The 17,043-nt window shown below is 40.9% G+C and overlaps 1 protein-coding gene across 1 annotated transcript in view; it reads right to left on the bottom strand.

Annotated features, from left to right (window-relative positions):
- The window catches only part of pcxb (pyruvate carboxylase b), a 332,441-nt gene extending 315,864 nt beyond the window's left edge, over positions 1–16,577 (bottom strand). The window contains exons 1-3 of the mRNA XM_080905198.1: positions 16,098–16,577; positions 2,418–2,554; positions 340–433 (exon numbers count right to left, since the gene is read on the bottom strand). Coding sequence (XP_080761324.1) covers positions 340–433; positions 2,418–2,553 — 230 coding nt within the window. The 5' untranslated portion in view covers position 2,554; positions 16,098–16,577. The remainder of the gene's footprint in view (positions 1–339; positions 434–2,417; positions 2,555–16,097) is intronic.
- Between the last annotated feature and the right edge of the window lie 466 nt (positions 16,578–17,043).

Below are 17,043 nucleotides of genomic sequence, written 5' to 3'. Positions count from 1 at the left end.
AGAAAAGTATCCGTGTTATATTTGAAGCTCACAAAGAGCCAAAATAGTTTGTGTGCATGTAAACTAAGCTGCGAGATTACCTGAATGTTTGTAATGTCAATACAATTATACTTATGTCCCCACTTAACATCAACTGCAAAACAAAGAACCCACCCAAAGTGCTGGAGCGGAGAAAAATGCTCCCAAGACTCCTTTTCAATTGCTATTACCTCTAATCAGCTGTTAGCATTCTGTAATCAATATCCAGCAGTGGCAGGCGAGACATTTAGCAACATATGCCCGTGAAGCCATCTTTATTTAAAACACTACGGCTCACTCTAATGTAGCACACACTAATACCTGTGCATTTGTCCAGTGTCCTGCTCTGAATACACGGCCACGGTTCGAATCCCCAGCTCGGTGCAGGCTCTGAACACACGGATGGCGATCTCACCTGAAAGACGAGAGGAACACATGTGATGACGCAATGCAGGAGGAGGTTTGGTTTAGCTTTGCCACATCTCATTCTCCCAGCTCCATCTGTTCCCTTCCTCTCTGTGTTTTCTTTTAATATATTCCCTTTATTATGCAAATGTTTCTTTATTTTTTAGGAGACTGTGTGTAGAGGGAGGCTGTAGTTCTTTCATCATCTAGGTTTTATAAGCACAGACTTTATAGCATTTTATCAACATCCTGTAGCGTTTTGCATCTAATGCCTCAGCTGAGAAAAGAAGCCCAAACTTTGTAATGTATTGCATGAAAACAAGACCTATGCAAAAAAAAAACGTCAGACACTGCAACAAGTCAACAGTTTTTAACTCAAGTTTGAGAGAACAGCGTAAAATCTCAGCTTCAGACAAGCAAAACGCTGCCTGACTTTTATCTTGCTGTCACAAAAGCCAAATACTTGTTTTTCAAGCAACACGCATTTAGAGGGAGAAAGTTAAGTCGCTGAAAACAAGTAAGCTGTGTTGTTCTTGCTTGAAGGCGAGGACAGCGTTCAAACATTTGTACGGCTTTTAAAAAAAAGAAAATAAAATATGAGGAGAGTAAACGAGCATGAAAGGAGTAACTTCTGGAGAAGAGCAACAGCATGAACATGAAAGGGATGAAAGCGTGAGGGATAAGAGAAGAGGACGAGATGTATGGAAAACTGACAGATCAAAATGTAGTTAACTTTAAAAGAACAATGCAAAAAAGAAAAAAGGCACTCGAGCTTGTCTTGAGGACGAAACGCTGTGACAGGAAGTGGGGAACAGAAATGAAAAGAAAGGAGAGGAGTTGCTAGAAGAGCAGAGAGGCTATGGCAGAGACGAGATATGTTTGGTGAAGTGGAATCTGGGCTGATATGATATGATGGTGTGCCCTTATCGCCACATAGGCGCGCGCACACTGCAGCCAAGAACGGCCCGATGCGCTCCAGTGTGAAGAATGTGATCTTATGTGGTGTTGCTATCGCGTCAGGCTGATGTGAAGCGGGGGGGGATGGACGGAAAGCCCCGCTGTGTTCGAGCATGAAGGACAGACCACAACTCATTTGAATCACATGGATGTATTCCAGCAGCTAAACAGAGCCTTTGTGAGATGTATGCATGCAACAGGGGGCCTATAGAGCGCCACGTGCTTTCAAGACCTCCAACAGTACTGAAAACCCATGCACCAATAAAACTGGAATAATGAAACAATGAAGCAAATCAAGCATTTTAAATGTGACTGCAGGAATGAATATAATAAAAGCAATTTGAATAAAAAGCATGAATCTATTTATTTAATCACTCAAACACTCTTCATCACCTGACAGAGCAACTAATTGCACGCTGGCCGCCTCTCAAAGCACATCAATGATGTTTATCCCGCCTGTAACAACCGTACTGTGGACTGCTTTGTGTTCAGGAAACTCGGGTTTTTCCTATAATTACATTTCTATTCAGACCTCAGATACCAGAGCGGGATAATTTTTATTTTTTTATTATTTTTTTTTACTTTCATGTCTATTTTAGTTGAGCTTTGAACGGCAGTGACAGTACCTCTGTGACAGTATGTAGAGCAGAAAATTCAAAAACACTTTAATACATAGACCCAGTACACAGCACAACTTCCGAGTAATGACGGCTGTGGCAGCAGCTCCACATTCATATCCAATATTTTTTTAGGTTAAAGCAAACAAAGCTAGCTTCAACAGCCACCCACATACAATGTGTGCTTAAATATTAGCATACGCCAAGGCAAACTAAATGCTGGGCATTAAAAATTAACTGATCCAAGAGTCTGTTCTCGCCTCAGGGAGACTGTAAATGTCATAACTTTTTTCTTACATTATAAATGAAACTGCATTAAACTGTAGTTAATTTAACAGTGCTTTCAATTGCTTGTCTTCTTCAGTGGGAAATTATAACTGGTATGAAGAAAAAAAAGAAAGAAAAGAAAAGCAGTCTTACCTCTATTGGCCACCATCACTTTCTTGATTGGTCGATACTCATTCTTCGGGGCAGAGTGAGCAAATCGGGTGAGAACATAAGCCCTCCGGAAAGCCAACACACCAAAGCCACTCCGGGCTAAAGTGTACCTAAACATCCTGAGAGGAAAAAAAACAACTGTTCAACTACACAAACAAAACAAATGCAAAGTAAGAAGACAGGAGTAAAATATTAAGATAAATCTAACACATGAACAATGAAACAAGGCTCTTTTTAAATGTAAAAAAACAAAAAAACAACAACAGTATTTTGGAGATCTGTGGTTCTCACCAAAGGATGTGTGAACCACATTTGGAGAAATTAAATCAGAAGCTCCCTCTTAAGCTACTGCTGAGCCTCCACAACATGGCATTTTATTCAGAAGTGTTAAATTGTCCTTGAACTAATATTTACAAACAGTCCTGGATTATTGAAGGATTCAGGCTGTTGCTGGGGAAAGGTGGCTGAGAACATAATGGATAGACCAGTATTTTTAATGGAAGCTAGACCATTTTTTAATGTTTAAAACATATTTTGGAATTGTACAATGACACAGTAACCATTTTAGTACAAATAATGGATGACACAGTGGTGCCCATGGTTAGGTTATGGCCTCTATGGGTGAGGTTCAACTCCAGTCTGGGACCTTTCTGCTCCCTGTAACTGTGCAAGCTCGCTTTGGGTACTCTGGCTGCCTCCCACAGTCCAAAAAACATGCAGTTAGTGGGGTTCAGCGAACTGGCGATTTAAAAATTGACGATGCCTGGCGCTCTGCCTTAGCCTCGTGACTCCAGGCTGCACAGTGCTTCTCGCCTTAGCTCCCTGCGACCCTGAATTGGATAAACGGAAGAAAATCGATATATACTAATAACAATTTTTTTAAAAAAAACAACAACAAAAAAAACAAGCCTCAAAGGATAAGCTCTAGTTGATTAGTTACAGCATAACTTCGTCCAGGAAGCCAGACTGTCATTAAAAAAGGAAATTGAGGAGGCGGGAAAGCCAATCAGCTGCTGCTCTGCTTGCCAGCAGCCAATCAACTGCTAGTGTCCAATTAACGACAATGAGTTTCTGGTGCGTTTGTGCAGTTTCTCTACCAAATTACAGCAATAAAAATGAAGACTAATTACCTAGAAAAGTACAACCATATAAACTATGTTTTGTACCAGACACACAGATCTCCCTTTTTCTGCCCATTTTAAAAAAATATATATATATATATAAAAAAGTCAAAAGATTTCTTACAAAGATAATTATAGCTTTGTAGCTTTGTTCCCTCTGAGCTAACAACCGGTAACAAACACACAACCTGACAAACCCACTAGTCGTCACAACTAAATGGGCATTAAGCTACTGACTGTTACGAACGTTTAGCAGCACAACAGCCGCGTGAGCGCCACATGGCACAGGCGCCCATACGCACGTGCGTGAAGGTGCAAACCGTGTCACAGCTCCCTGAGCTTGATGAAGAGCTTGATGAAGAGCTTCTCATTCATGTGAGGAGACAGGCAGAAGAAGTTCAACGCTAGTGAGGCAGCCAGGCTTCTTCTTTAGGCCAGACCTCAGCCTGCACTTCATTAAAAGTCCTTTGCTGCCACACTGTGGTCAAACGTCGGAACTACAGTCAATTAGGTCCCCTTGAAAGAACAAGTATCAATTTGCCAATGAAACAATAAACCAAACTAAAGGGAATAATCACTGCATTTGATTATTAAATGCACTGATTATGTAATGACTTAAATGCATCCTTCAAGTCTCATATTTGTCCTAAGCCATAATATTATTTGTATGTGAATCCAAATATCTTCAATAAAAAATTTCTTAAAATTCAACTTTGCATTGACAATAAACATATCAGAGCCACATGCCACTACACGGTTATTTCCTGCTTTACTGTGGACAATTGTTTGTTTCTGCTGAGATATATGATGCCATTTCTCACACTGCACTACTTATGTAGACAAAGTGCTGAGACACTAGAGCACCAAGATACAGATCTGGATAAAGATTTAAAAAGTCGTTTTCTACTCACGTTCTACTGTTTTGGAAATACTTTTATCACACACTATAAATAATTAGCATTTAGCCGAATTAGAAAAGGAATAAATGAGACAAGAATCGTTCAATAAGTTAATGTCTTGAAGCCGTCTGTAGACACCATGCAGTGGAAACTCAGCCTGAAACCAAATACTGCATCTACACAAAAACAACAGGCACACCTGAAGAAACAGATTCAGTTTCCCAAGCCCTGAATACTGATCGGGCCTAACAACAACAGACTGAAAAAAAACTGGATCCTTTCCTTAAACCTTGTAATAGTACCTCTAGGTAGTCTTGAACTTTAGATTTTAATTCTTTAAACGCCATAAATAAGCCTTAATGACAACCATCACCATGGACCGGAAGCAGCCAATGAGCAACAGGCTGTGACTGTGAAAATGAAGCTACAAGTCAGGGGAACATATATAAAGACGTCATATTACGTGAACTTTCCACTGTCGTGTTATTAAAAAAAGCTGTCAGATAAGGGAAGCTGTGGAAGTCATGTCATGATGAAGGCCACGAAACCTTTTAGAAATAAAACCTGCAAACTTGCAAAGCTGCAAGGAGGTTTAGCGCAGTCAGTCAGTATACCAGGCAACAAATCCGGAGCAATGATCTTCAAAATGCTAAACGAAGCTCTTGTAATAGTCTAACAGTCCACTGACCTGAACCAGATATCGCACACGTGTAATCTCCAAGGAAGAGCGTAACATAAGCAGTAAGCAGCATGATGATGTGAAACCAGGATAATTTTCCAAACAGGAAGCTACCAAGTACCTTAAACAAATAAACTCTGGAAAAAAATCTGCATATTGTGTATATTTAGTATCTTATTATATATAAAATATATACAATAAAAACAATATACAATATTGTTTTGTCTCCCCTAAAGATTTTGTAGCAATTAAAAGCACCGTTCAGGAACATAAAAAAAGATACTGAAAAATACAATAACATATTTTCAGCCGGCAGCCTAATCGCAGTTAGTTTAAAGCGTTGTCTGTCGTCTAAAATTCTCTTTCATCTTTAAAAATCTGGAAATCTTTTGAGCAATCCCAGCAGAGGGCAAAGGAAAGAAGACTCTGAACCCAAAACACAGCATGTGATGGTATAAACGGATTTAATGACTAAAAATCCACCCAAATCACAAATCATCCAAGAAGACAGCAGCAGACCTCTTCACTTCAACAGCTCCACTGTAAGGAGCTCATATGACACACACTTTTTTTTTTTTTTTTTTTTTTTATTTGTGACAGTACAAATCAGGCCTTGAGACAAACACTTAGCTAACAATCATCTACAACAATTGTGAGAAAAAGGAAATCAAAAGTCATCATTTGCTCTCCACACGTGTCCTCTTCTGTCGTTATCTGAGAGCATTATTAAACTGCTTTGCACTTCTCCGTCTTCCCATCTCACTCCACTAATAGATCACGCAGCCAACAATGGCAAATGTGTCCCAGAAAGTGCGCTGTGGTATGACGAGGAGATACTGGGACAGTCCGGCAGTCGCACTAAATCTGAGTGCAATTTCGGTTTTTGGAGAGCGTGAATTATATTGCTATTTTTGGCTCAGAGGCTGACTCAGATACAGTTGTCCGTGCTATGAAGGGTGCTTTGGGTTCATACTAAAAAATGTAAGATGAGCAGGTAAATAAAACCGGGGGCTTCGTGTTCCCGGGATGTGGGAACTCACAGCTGGAAATCTTGGTTCACTCTGAGGCCCGAATCAAAGTTAAACACAACAAAAAACTGAAAGGAAAAGCACAGACGTGTACTTTTCCTGAAACTTGCAAAGCTTTTCATAAATGCTGTCTTTGCAGCACAGACATTGCATGTTCTCACCGGCTACACACTCGGCAGCAGTGTTTGGAGAAAGGAATACAATGAGGGTAAATACAGCTGCACGAGCGCTCTATGAGACAACTCTAGCTACGTTTCTTTGATCCGTCAGCACTAATATAAAGAGCAGATGATGTAACATTATGAGGTGTGATCACGGTCCATCTTACTGTCTGAAACACAGCAATCAGGCATTGCTTTATCATGAAGTGCTGAGAAACCCAAACCCCACCTTATACTCAAACATGACAACTTAAAGCTGGAAAAGACAAAAACTGATAAAAGACAAAACCCCTGAATTTGTGCTGGACAGAACGAAGGAATAGCCAGTTCAACACAGTGTATCGCAATATTATCCAATATTTTGTAACAACACTGCTACACCAAATACGTATCCTATTATTTCAACTGTAAAAATGATGAACTTTTTAGTACGAGAAGAATAAAATCGAATTCTCTTTCAATCCACCGGATGGCGCTCCTTTTTTCTAGTATGGTCTGCGAGGTTCTTCTAATGAGTTTTCTTTCCTAGTCAAACACAGACAAACAGGGACTTTTTGGATTTCTTAACAAGGTCAACGGGGGACAGATATGACTCACGGGATTTGTAAGGACCGTCGTGGAATACTACGAACATGAGCGCCAGTGTCACACGCCACCATCCGATGATGGCAAAGCAATGACTCGCTCGGGCTTGTTAGTTTCTCGCTCAACCAAAAAAGTACTGAAGATTAGACACACTTAGCTTGACAAAGCTTCCAAAGACCCCCATTAAATCCTGTGGGTAATGAGGGTCTGTCACAGATTGGAGGCAGTGAAACCCAGGTATGGTTCCCCATAGACAGGGCCGTACCCAGGCTCTGCTGAGGCACAAGTTGAGGGACGTTTGAGTACCAGAGAAAGGGTTATGCTAACTTGTGACATAAGTCTATGTGCAGTTATTATTGAATACATAATTATTATCTGTAATAACATTGTATCATGAATTAAGTGTCATGATAGTACTGTGTAATAGAGTGTTTATAATCAGGACCATCAGTATAGTTGTTCTGCATACTTCTGCTGCTCCTCTCCATCTACAGAGTATGAAAATAAACAGCCGTCTTCCTGCAGCTCTCCTCTCTCTATTCTGATCTGAGCGGATAAGTAGCTGCACAAATATTAGAGCTCTCAGCTCTAATATCAGATTATTCGATTTTTCAATCCCCAAATATCAGTATTGGTATCAGCCTTAAAATTCTGCCACGTTCTACAACACAAACATGGGTGTTTATTTTAACCAAGCTCACCCAGGTTGAAACTCTCCTACTTAACACAGAACACCACCCCATCTTATTTCCCCCATGGACTTTTTCACTCTTTATGCGAAACACCTGATCAGGTTTAAAGAGGCACGTGACTGGCCAAAGTCTGCTGTCGTGGGCTCAATCTTCTAAAGCCTGAAAGGGACAAAGCCTCAAGGAGGTGAAGGAGTTGAGCTAACTCTCAGAAATGTAATATTCTGAAAGACTGTTATGGATTTTTGTATGATAACGACCAAAACATGGCGCCTACTTCAAGACGTGCATACACACACAACAGGTGGACAAAATAAGAGCACTTTGACGCATGACTTTAACTGAGGGAATCCAGGCAAAATCCGCTTTATCAACAGGAGCTTTTACAGGATTAAACGGCATATAAGTGTTTTGAAGAAGCTACAATTTCCACTCTACTGGAAGGGCAAAAAACAGAAGATCCAAAAAAAAAAAAACATACATTCTGGTATCTTCCCCTTTTTCCTATTTATTTATATACAAAGCTAACTTTTTTCAAGATCCCTTTTTGTAGTAAATAGCGACCAAGTCAGAGATCAGAACCACTCTTGTTATCCAGGGAAAAAACCTGCTTACATTAACAAAACACTGACACATCAGATACATCTTGTTTTGCAGTTTATCAAGTACTAGATATCATTAAGAAATGCTTTTTTTTTTTTTTTTTTTTTTTTTTTAAAATCATACAAAAAAAATTACATTTTCAATTATTCTAAATGTAATTTCAATATAATATTCATAGCATACCTGAGAAAGAAAAACAGATCCCTTTCCACTGGCCCTCTAACAGGCGCACAGACAAAGGAATGTGACCTTCGCCTTTCACTAAGTCAAAAAAAATGCACGGGATTGTTTTAGTTTCAGATATGAGCAAGGTTCAAAGAATTTTTAAAGAAAAACTCTGCATGCTGTTTCATTGTGGAGGCTCCAAACGAGCTGCAGGCCTCTCACTCCTGCAGACTGCTATGGTATGAATGTCTGTAGTACAAAAACTAAAAACACAGTCAGTGAAAAGTTGCAAATAAAGCAGCGAAAAACCATCAAAGGATTTATTGTGTCAAGTTAGAGGAACTACATTCATTACGAGACACTTCATCTAGGTGGATCGAGCGCGTTTAATGGTGCTGGTTTCTTCCAGGTGTATCACGTGCTTCCTGTCTTTTCCTGATTTCATTCAGCACACCTCACGATGAAACACGATGCATTACAGCAGTATGACATCATCTGAAACAACTCTAGCATCAACGTTTTCCCTAACTCAACCCCGACCGTATACAAGTACTGAAAAAAAGAAATCCCAGCTGGAAAGCCAAAGTGGAATAATAGCTTCATGCCAAATGTACTCCATGACCTCTTTCTCTCTATTGTAAGTCTCCAACTCTCTCTGTGTCTCTTCCTCTCAGTAGTTACAGCAGCAAAAAAAGGCACAAGCACAAACATCGTCAATAGCTAACGTGGTCTTAAATTTTTTATATTGGAAAACCCAGAAAAATAAGTTCAAGAAAAATGTGTTGCCACATGCATGCATCATCCTGTCCTCAGAGAAAGGTTATATGGCTACTGAGTGAAACCTTTGGGTGCTAGGCAGCTTAAAGCACCGCAGCGACTTCTGGTTCGTACATTAACTTCTTGGAGATCAAAGTTGAGCTCTGTCTTGTCTGTGATGTTGTGACACACAGACACACATAACTAGTTTCGACTTTGCCCTGCTTGGGTAATCGAGGGGCAAATACATAGAGCTAGCTATCCAACAGAAATTGGGCAATAACAAACAGTCTACCTTTCGGCGCTTACAGCATTCAGGGTTATCGTTAGAAGAAAAGGATGTGCTGTACGTGATGGACTTCTGTTGATGTTCACTGGCTGTTGTGGGCTCATCAAAAAAAAAAAAAAACAGGACTATCAAAAAAGCTCAATGAAAGTGCGTACATGTGCAGCTGCTGAAGTGGCATGCATGGACATGCGTCTTCTTTCACAGCGCTTAACCCTCTCGGGCTCCAATTAAGTTTTTGTTGCTAATGCACAAAAGAATACCTGCAGTGGTACTTCTGAGTAAAAAAACTCACAAAATATGTATGTGGGGTAATCAGGTTGTTAGCTTTTAACTGTTGCAAATCTGCAACGCCTGCCTTGAGAAGGTTAAATAAATATTAAATAGCTGCGTTTTCTTTTCTTTTTTTAGCACTTTGTGATAAACATAACTGAGCAAAAGCATCAGCTGCTTTTTCGGTGAGCCTTCCTCAAATCCAGAGCAGGTAGCCTCAGTGTGCTCGGCATAGTGGCGCGCAAACCCATTTTCCACCTCCTGCAAGGTTTGAGTCGCTATCGTAGTGGATCTCCAGAGCAGATAACCAGTTGCAGCCCGAGATGGTTGAATTGGAGTACATCCAACTCTGGGGTGAGAAACTCCCTGGGAAGCATTGATAACAAGCAGTGCAACGAGTGAACCAGCAGGCAGAACAGAAGATTGGCTGCGGCTAACTGATTAGCAGTGAAACTTACAAACTATCAGCAAGGAGAAAGTTTAATAGTTCTACTAATGAAAACTAGTTAGAAAGGCATAAAAATAAGCATTTAGTCACCAGATATATTCTAAGTAATTACCAAAAGAGACTTTTTTCTTTTCTGTAAAAATATGGCTAAATTTAAAATATTTCGGTCACTGCAGGTACAAATAATCTCTCTGAGACAAAAGCTCAGGTTTCAAACTGCTCTGACCAGTTTCATTTCTACTGTTGCGTTCCACGAAAGTCGGAATTTCAGAACTGCAAGTCAGAACTCTGAGCTGGAACGCCACTTCCAAGTCGGAGTAAAGCCCACCGACACCTTACCTTCCTAAGCAGAAAAATTATTCTTGCTTTTTCCAACTTTACTACTAAAACACACTCAATTATGAAATTGAGCTCCAGCATCAAACTTATGAGGTAAATTTAATGGGGTCGATGTGTCCCCCTCAGCTATCAGCTATAAATACTTCTACAAATGTTATAAATATTAAATCCACCAATTCGGTCATGAAAAAGTGAAACACGCACATGGCCGATAAGTTACTCCAGTAACCACCAAGTTAAATCCAATAGCAGCAGCGTGACTGAGGAGGACACTGATTCTGGGGCATGTGCATGTCAGACTTTGGGAAGCCCCCCCCCCCATATGTCTCTTTGGAGCTAAAAGGAGGTCAATCTTCAGTTTATTCTGCTCCTTCTAAAACCAAGCACTCCAAAACTGAAAATAAAGTTGGAGTATTCTGCACTCACAGTCGACGACCCAAACTGTCCCAGTGTGTGGTGAGTTTGTTAATCCACTTCTCCACCTTGAGAAAAAGTCTCTCCTTTTTTGTTTACTCTGCTATCAAAGACTTTTGCACTGTATACATGCCTTTATCAGCCTACTATGTGTGTATGGTTGTAACTTTGTATAACAAGTCGTGATGTGCTTTTATACATTTAGACTTTCTTTATCAGGCGCCTCATGTTATTGCATGTGTGCCTCCAAACACAACTTAATGTCAGAATGTGTTTAGATGTCTGATCTGATGTGAATCCAGCTCAGTAAGCTTACTGATGTAAAGAAAAGGCAATAGTTAATTATTCTGTTTACTTACAGGAATTTAATATTTTATACAAAGCACGATGTGCTGTGTGAACATATGCGGGAATCCAGCTTAATACAAATAAATCAGCTGCAGGCTGTTGTGTTGAAATGCACCTGAAAAACACCTATTTTACAGTCTGCAATCAACGTCCTCATCATGTGAGCTACAACTAAACTAAACAAGTTTTAACAGAACATTTTCTCACACCCACACACACACACACATACACAAATCTTTCCCCGAAGACATAAAGCAGATTCACTTCGATCCAACGATTCCTGAAAAAGTTATTTTTCATTAGCCGCGATGGAGAGAGGCAGAATGCACACCGAATGGAAAATGGATGTGCATTCAACCGCACTCCCTTCCCTCCTCTCTTCCTTCTTCCACCCCGGCAGTCTCCATCTCTGCCCCACCTGCCTCTGACCTGATAGGCAGAAGTGATTACTCTGTTTGTGTAAACTGGGACAAACCATATCCGGGCTCTTTAAACAAGAATGTTTACAAGACAGAATAACACAGAATAAAGATCAGCTGTATCAGAGCAGCAAGCCCTCGTAAACCAGGCTTCAAAGTTATTGTCAGCAACGTGAGCGTCACGCAGCAGGAACAAGCTTAAGGTTTGACTCTGTGGGGCTCATACCATAAAGGTTAGATTATTGAACTTGTGGAAAAGTAAATCATGGGTTTGAATTCACAAGTAGTTTGGGATACAAGAAACACCTGTGATCATTTAAGTGGACCTGGAACTTGTTTTAATGCTGCATAAAGCTTCTTTAAATTAACTACTAAGCAGACATTTAGCTAAAGTGTAATCAAGGACACGAACTTGAATGAAGCACTGTTGCTTCACAGCAAGAAGGTCCTGAGTTCAATTCCATCCTCAGGCTGCTCTTTCTGTGTGGAGTTTGTATGTTTTCCCTGTGTTTGTGTGGGTACTCTGGCTTCCTCCCACAGTCCAAATACATGCGGTTAGTGGGGTTAGGTTAATTGGTAACTCTAAATTAGCCATAGGTGTTAATGCGAGGGTATGTGTTAGCCCTGCGACAGAGTGGCGACCTGTCCAGGGTGTGCCCTGGGTTATCCCCCTGCGACCCTGACAAGTATAAGCGGAAGAGAATGGACGGTATAACATGTGGTGCACTGAAAAGACTTGTGAGCTATGTGAACCTGCTGCATTTTACTTTCAGACACTTTACCAGCTGAGTCAACAGGATGGTCCGACCCCCCGCTGCTACACGCTGCCCCGTGAAGACCTACGATGTACTGGTGAAACATGATCTCTCACATAAATCCTAAATTTTCACGTTACTTTCACTGATCAATTTAGACGCTCTTTTGAGAACCTGCCATTTATTTTCAGCTTTTTCAGGACTGACTTCTCATTTATATGTCGATTTTATTCTCAAGAAAGGTATCTGTGATGCAGTGGGAGCAATGATGAACACTGCAAAGGAGAAAGCTCTCGAATTGTAGAGAGGCAGTGTGTAAAAAACAGCCTATAGGTTATATTACACTAGTCAAGTGTGATGTAACCTATAGGCTGCATACTATCCATTTTAAAAAGTCCCTTTTATGCAAAGTCCTGTTTCACACTCACCAACCAAAATAAGAAATGTTAGATGAAAGCTCTCCATGGCCATTTTCATGCATAAAGTCCAGACAATGTCAAGAGGATCAGGTTGAGACACTGTCTGAAGTTGTTCTTTCTCACACAGAGAGAGACAACAGGTGATTGTGCACATCTGCTCAGTCAAAACACAACTGAAAACTTTAACAAGCACACAAAATCATCTTTATATCACTTCCCTAAGAGGGTAAATTGTAGAGTGGCAGTTTTTGATTGCCAGTTTAATGGCACCGCTTGTTGACTCAGCTAAGTGCAAATGACTGGATGATGCCTTGGCGGCAATTAAAGGAGAAAGTCCAGTATTTTTATAAGAATAATACAAGTTATCCATTCGCAATTACATGGAAACCCCAACAACAGGTCAGCACTCCAATTAGCTGCTTGAAAAACTTGTGTGGAGGATAAGGCAGGTCAGCACACATGCATACTGAAATACACAAGTGTGTCCATGTTTCCAGCATACATTAAAAATACCCATCCATTGTCACTTGAATTTATAAATGCATCAAAATTTACGTTGACAATTTATATATTTACCCACCCATCCATTCTCTTCCACTTACAGTTTAGGGCTGGAGCCTATCAAAGCTGTAATAGGGTGAAAGTTGAATACGATTTGGACAGCTCGCAACAACTATTCACACCAAAATTCACACCTATGTGCAAGTGTAAGTCTTTAGAATTGCCTTTCAACTAAACATGCATGCCTGTGGACTAGGGCTGCCACGATTTGTCGACTAGTCACGATTACGTCGACTATCAAAATCGTCGACGACTGATTTAATAGTCGAAGCGTCGTTTGAAGCTTTGTAAGATCACAAAAGACGCAGGAATAAGTGGCAGGATTTAAGAGTGTAATAACGGACTGAAACAGAAGATGGCAGCATTGCATATACAAGGATGCCAGCTGCCGTTAAACCCCGAAGAAGAAGAAGAAGAAGCAGCTGTGTCCCAGAATTCATAGCGCGGCCCAGCGCAGTTTCCAACAATGGCGGCAGCTAGTTAGTTTTAATGTTACTCTTATTATTCTTTCTGGGTCACAAAATAAACGTTTAACATATTTTCAGGCGAGAATGTAGCTGTGTAAACCTCAAATATCTGCTCAGTTTATCAGGACACCACATATTTTCAAAAGCGCTCCGACGTTTTCGGAGACATCTGTTACCCACTAGCTCGTTAGCGAGCCGGGGGCTAGGCTCACTAGCGCCGCGAGAACACCGGACTCCCCGCAAATCGTTTTCAAACCCACCACCGTCTTTCGCTACTCAGGTTAAATATATATGAGTCACTTAGATAACTTAAAATGTTATTGTTTGGCTTTTTTTTTAGTATTTTATTTGTTCCTGAGTAAATCAGTTTGTCTGAGATTAAAGTTATAGTTTTTACACAGCTGAATAAACTCAAGCAGACAACTGATTATCAGAAGTGTGAGATGCTCCAGAATATACCCCAGTGTCCTGGGGTATATTCTGGAGCATATTCTGGGGTATATTTTAGATAGCAAGGAGTTTATTAAACTTCACCGAAACAATCTGCAAATTTCATTAAAATTTAATAAACTATCATCTTGTCTTTATTTTTAGTTAGCACAGACCTTAAACACTTAAAGCTGTAAGCTAATGATAGTTATATAAGAGCAGATGCTGCTGGTGCAATAAGCTGTAGTTTTACGTCCAATGGATGATGATCTGATTAGTCGACTAATCGCAAAAATAATCGGTGACTAGTCGACTATCAAAATAATCGTTTGTGGCAAACCCTACTGTGGACTGAAGGAGGGAGAACATACTCCACACAGAGTCACCAGCAACCCAGGGCTGTCATGCTGTGAAGCAACAGTGCAAAAATGGCAACAATAAAAATATATTTAATACAAATTGCAGTTGTGTAACCTGGAAGTAGACAAACATGTACTGTGAGACAGAAGAATGTTGATGCCACTTTGCAAAGTGCTTGAGTCTTCGCTGCACTTTTCCTCGTGAACCATTTAATTTATTAGAAAGCATTTCAGAAAAGAGTACTTAAAAAGGCTCCTTATACCTACGACATATCAGTAAAGACTTACGTCTGGAAATATAATCTCCTGTGATCATCCGAGACCTCCAAATATCACCTAAATCCGTCACCGCAGCACAGTTAAAGCAGGAGTGTCAGCTGGCACAGTTGTCTAAAGTGCATGTCTTCATCAAAAGGGGCTAAGATGACTTTGTAGCATGCCTTTTCAGTTTATTGCACTCACAACAGCTCTAAAGGTTCTGTGTTGCTACAATTTACTGCAAAATTGTCTTTTTGAGAAGCTGGAGGTGTCAGTTATTGGAGGAAGATAAGAACTATAAACAGAGTTCTTAAAGATTTAGATATGCGCTACTTTAAAATTCTGGATCACTTTCCTCCCGTTGCTCTGTCTTTACTGCTCCAAAAACTACCATCAAGGTGAAATTTGTTCCTTCTGAAGGATGTACAGCATTTCCTGCTTATGACTAATCAAACTAGCTGACTTCCTGCTGGGTCTCCCTGAGCTCTGGGATGGGACAGCTGTTGGCATGTACCACAGTGTGACGCAGAGTAAAGGTTGTTTTGAGGATGAACAAACAGTCCAACATCCACGGGATCAAAGGTCAAATATGACGAGGAACAAATTTCTGCATTGCAGAATCTGTGAGGGAAAAAAAGTCAGAGCTCCCATTTATGTGTGGCTTACACGAAAACAAACACATTGTGCAAGCTGCAAGTTTCAGCATGTACACAGATGTCTACTCTTTTCTTTACACAGAACTCCATCTGCTAAAGGACTCCTGCAGTTTTATATTATACTGTCTATGCAATGCTAGCAGTGATGACTTTTCTACGCCTACTGCAACTGTCCAGTGAAACGAAATCTCAAGCCTGAAGTTTCTGTGTGCACATTTGAGTCGGTTATAAGTCAGCTATGAGTGTGTGACTGTGTGTAACTAACAGAAAGCTCCTGATTAAAACGTAAACGCAGTTGGTACTTCATGTTCTGTTTCAGGTAAACACGCACACCTTGCGCATGTACCTGTGTCACAACTGTGCAGCTAAGACCGTGGTTTAAACCACGCTTGCAACACGTGCCACGCTTAAGTTACTTTAAAAATTAGGCCATTCAGTCACTCTCGATCAATCTCAAGTCAAATGCAATCAATCAATGACAGCCGAACAAACAAGACTCATTCATACTCTCTCTCACACACACGCTTTAACCCATCAGTACTCACGTGCTGGCGTTCAGACGGTGTCAGTGAAATGATGTGAATCCGCAGCTGAGTAACCGGACACCAACTGTAAACAGTCGACTATCAGAGAGTGTTTATGGTTGTGCGTCTGCTTCTTTGCGTGCTAACCTCTCTCACACAGTTACAGACACACTGCTGCTGCTACTCGAAAGAGGAAGAGAGTGAGCAGAGAGGCTGGCTTGTGTGTACACACAGACTGGCACCGCACACGCAAACACAGAGTCACTTTGGGGCAGCCGAGCTGGCGCTCAAAGCGTTTAGATACACACTCTCACACACACACACACTGGCTCTTATGTGTAGTGAAGAAGCTAGGACTCTGAAGCTAGTTGCTAACTGCTTACTGAAGCTAACTTAGCTAGCAGCTGACACCGTCCGTCTCCGACTAGCGGATATATGGAGTCTGCTACTGCGCCTGCCTTCTGCCGTTAATCTCCCTCTCTCTCCTCTCTCTCTCTTCCATAAGCGTTCATCCCTCTCTTTCACATGACGCAACCAGGCGCGCCCCCTCTGCTCTCAGCCAATCACAGAGGGGAATATGACAGCACGCAGTGAGCGGCAGGGTTTAAAGAGCTCAGACCGGGAGACCCCTACGTAAGGTTACGTAATTACGAAGGGGCTGTCAGCGTTGCACCCTTACAGCTCATCAACGCAGGAATAGCTCATGTGTTAGGAAAGGAGAATGCAGCCACAAGTTTCAAGTTTGGGCAAATGGAGAGTAGGTCGAGTATAAATAATGGGCAAAGGATATAAACTTAGCACAAAAAGTAATGACTTTTTTTGTTTGGTCGATTATTTCTTTGCTGCAGGGGCGATTCTAGGTTCAGACTCTTAGGGGGGCTCAGCTCCTGATCATGTCAGCAGTGCCGAGCAATTAATATTAATGGGATATGCTGTTTGCAAACCTAAATTCAGTTAGATACACATT

This window comes from Rhamphochromis sp. 'chilingali' (genome assembly GCF_963969265.1).
Source record: "Rhamphochromis sp. 'chilingali' genome assembly, chromosome: 1".
Taxonomy (NCBI): domain Eukaryota; kingdom Metazoa; phylum Chordata; class Actinopteri; order Cichliformes; family Cichlidae; genus Rhamphochromis; species Rhamphochromis sp. 'chilingali'.
This window is presented reverse-complemented; position numbering and strand designations above follow the sequence as displayed.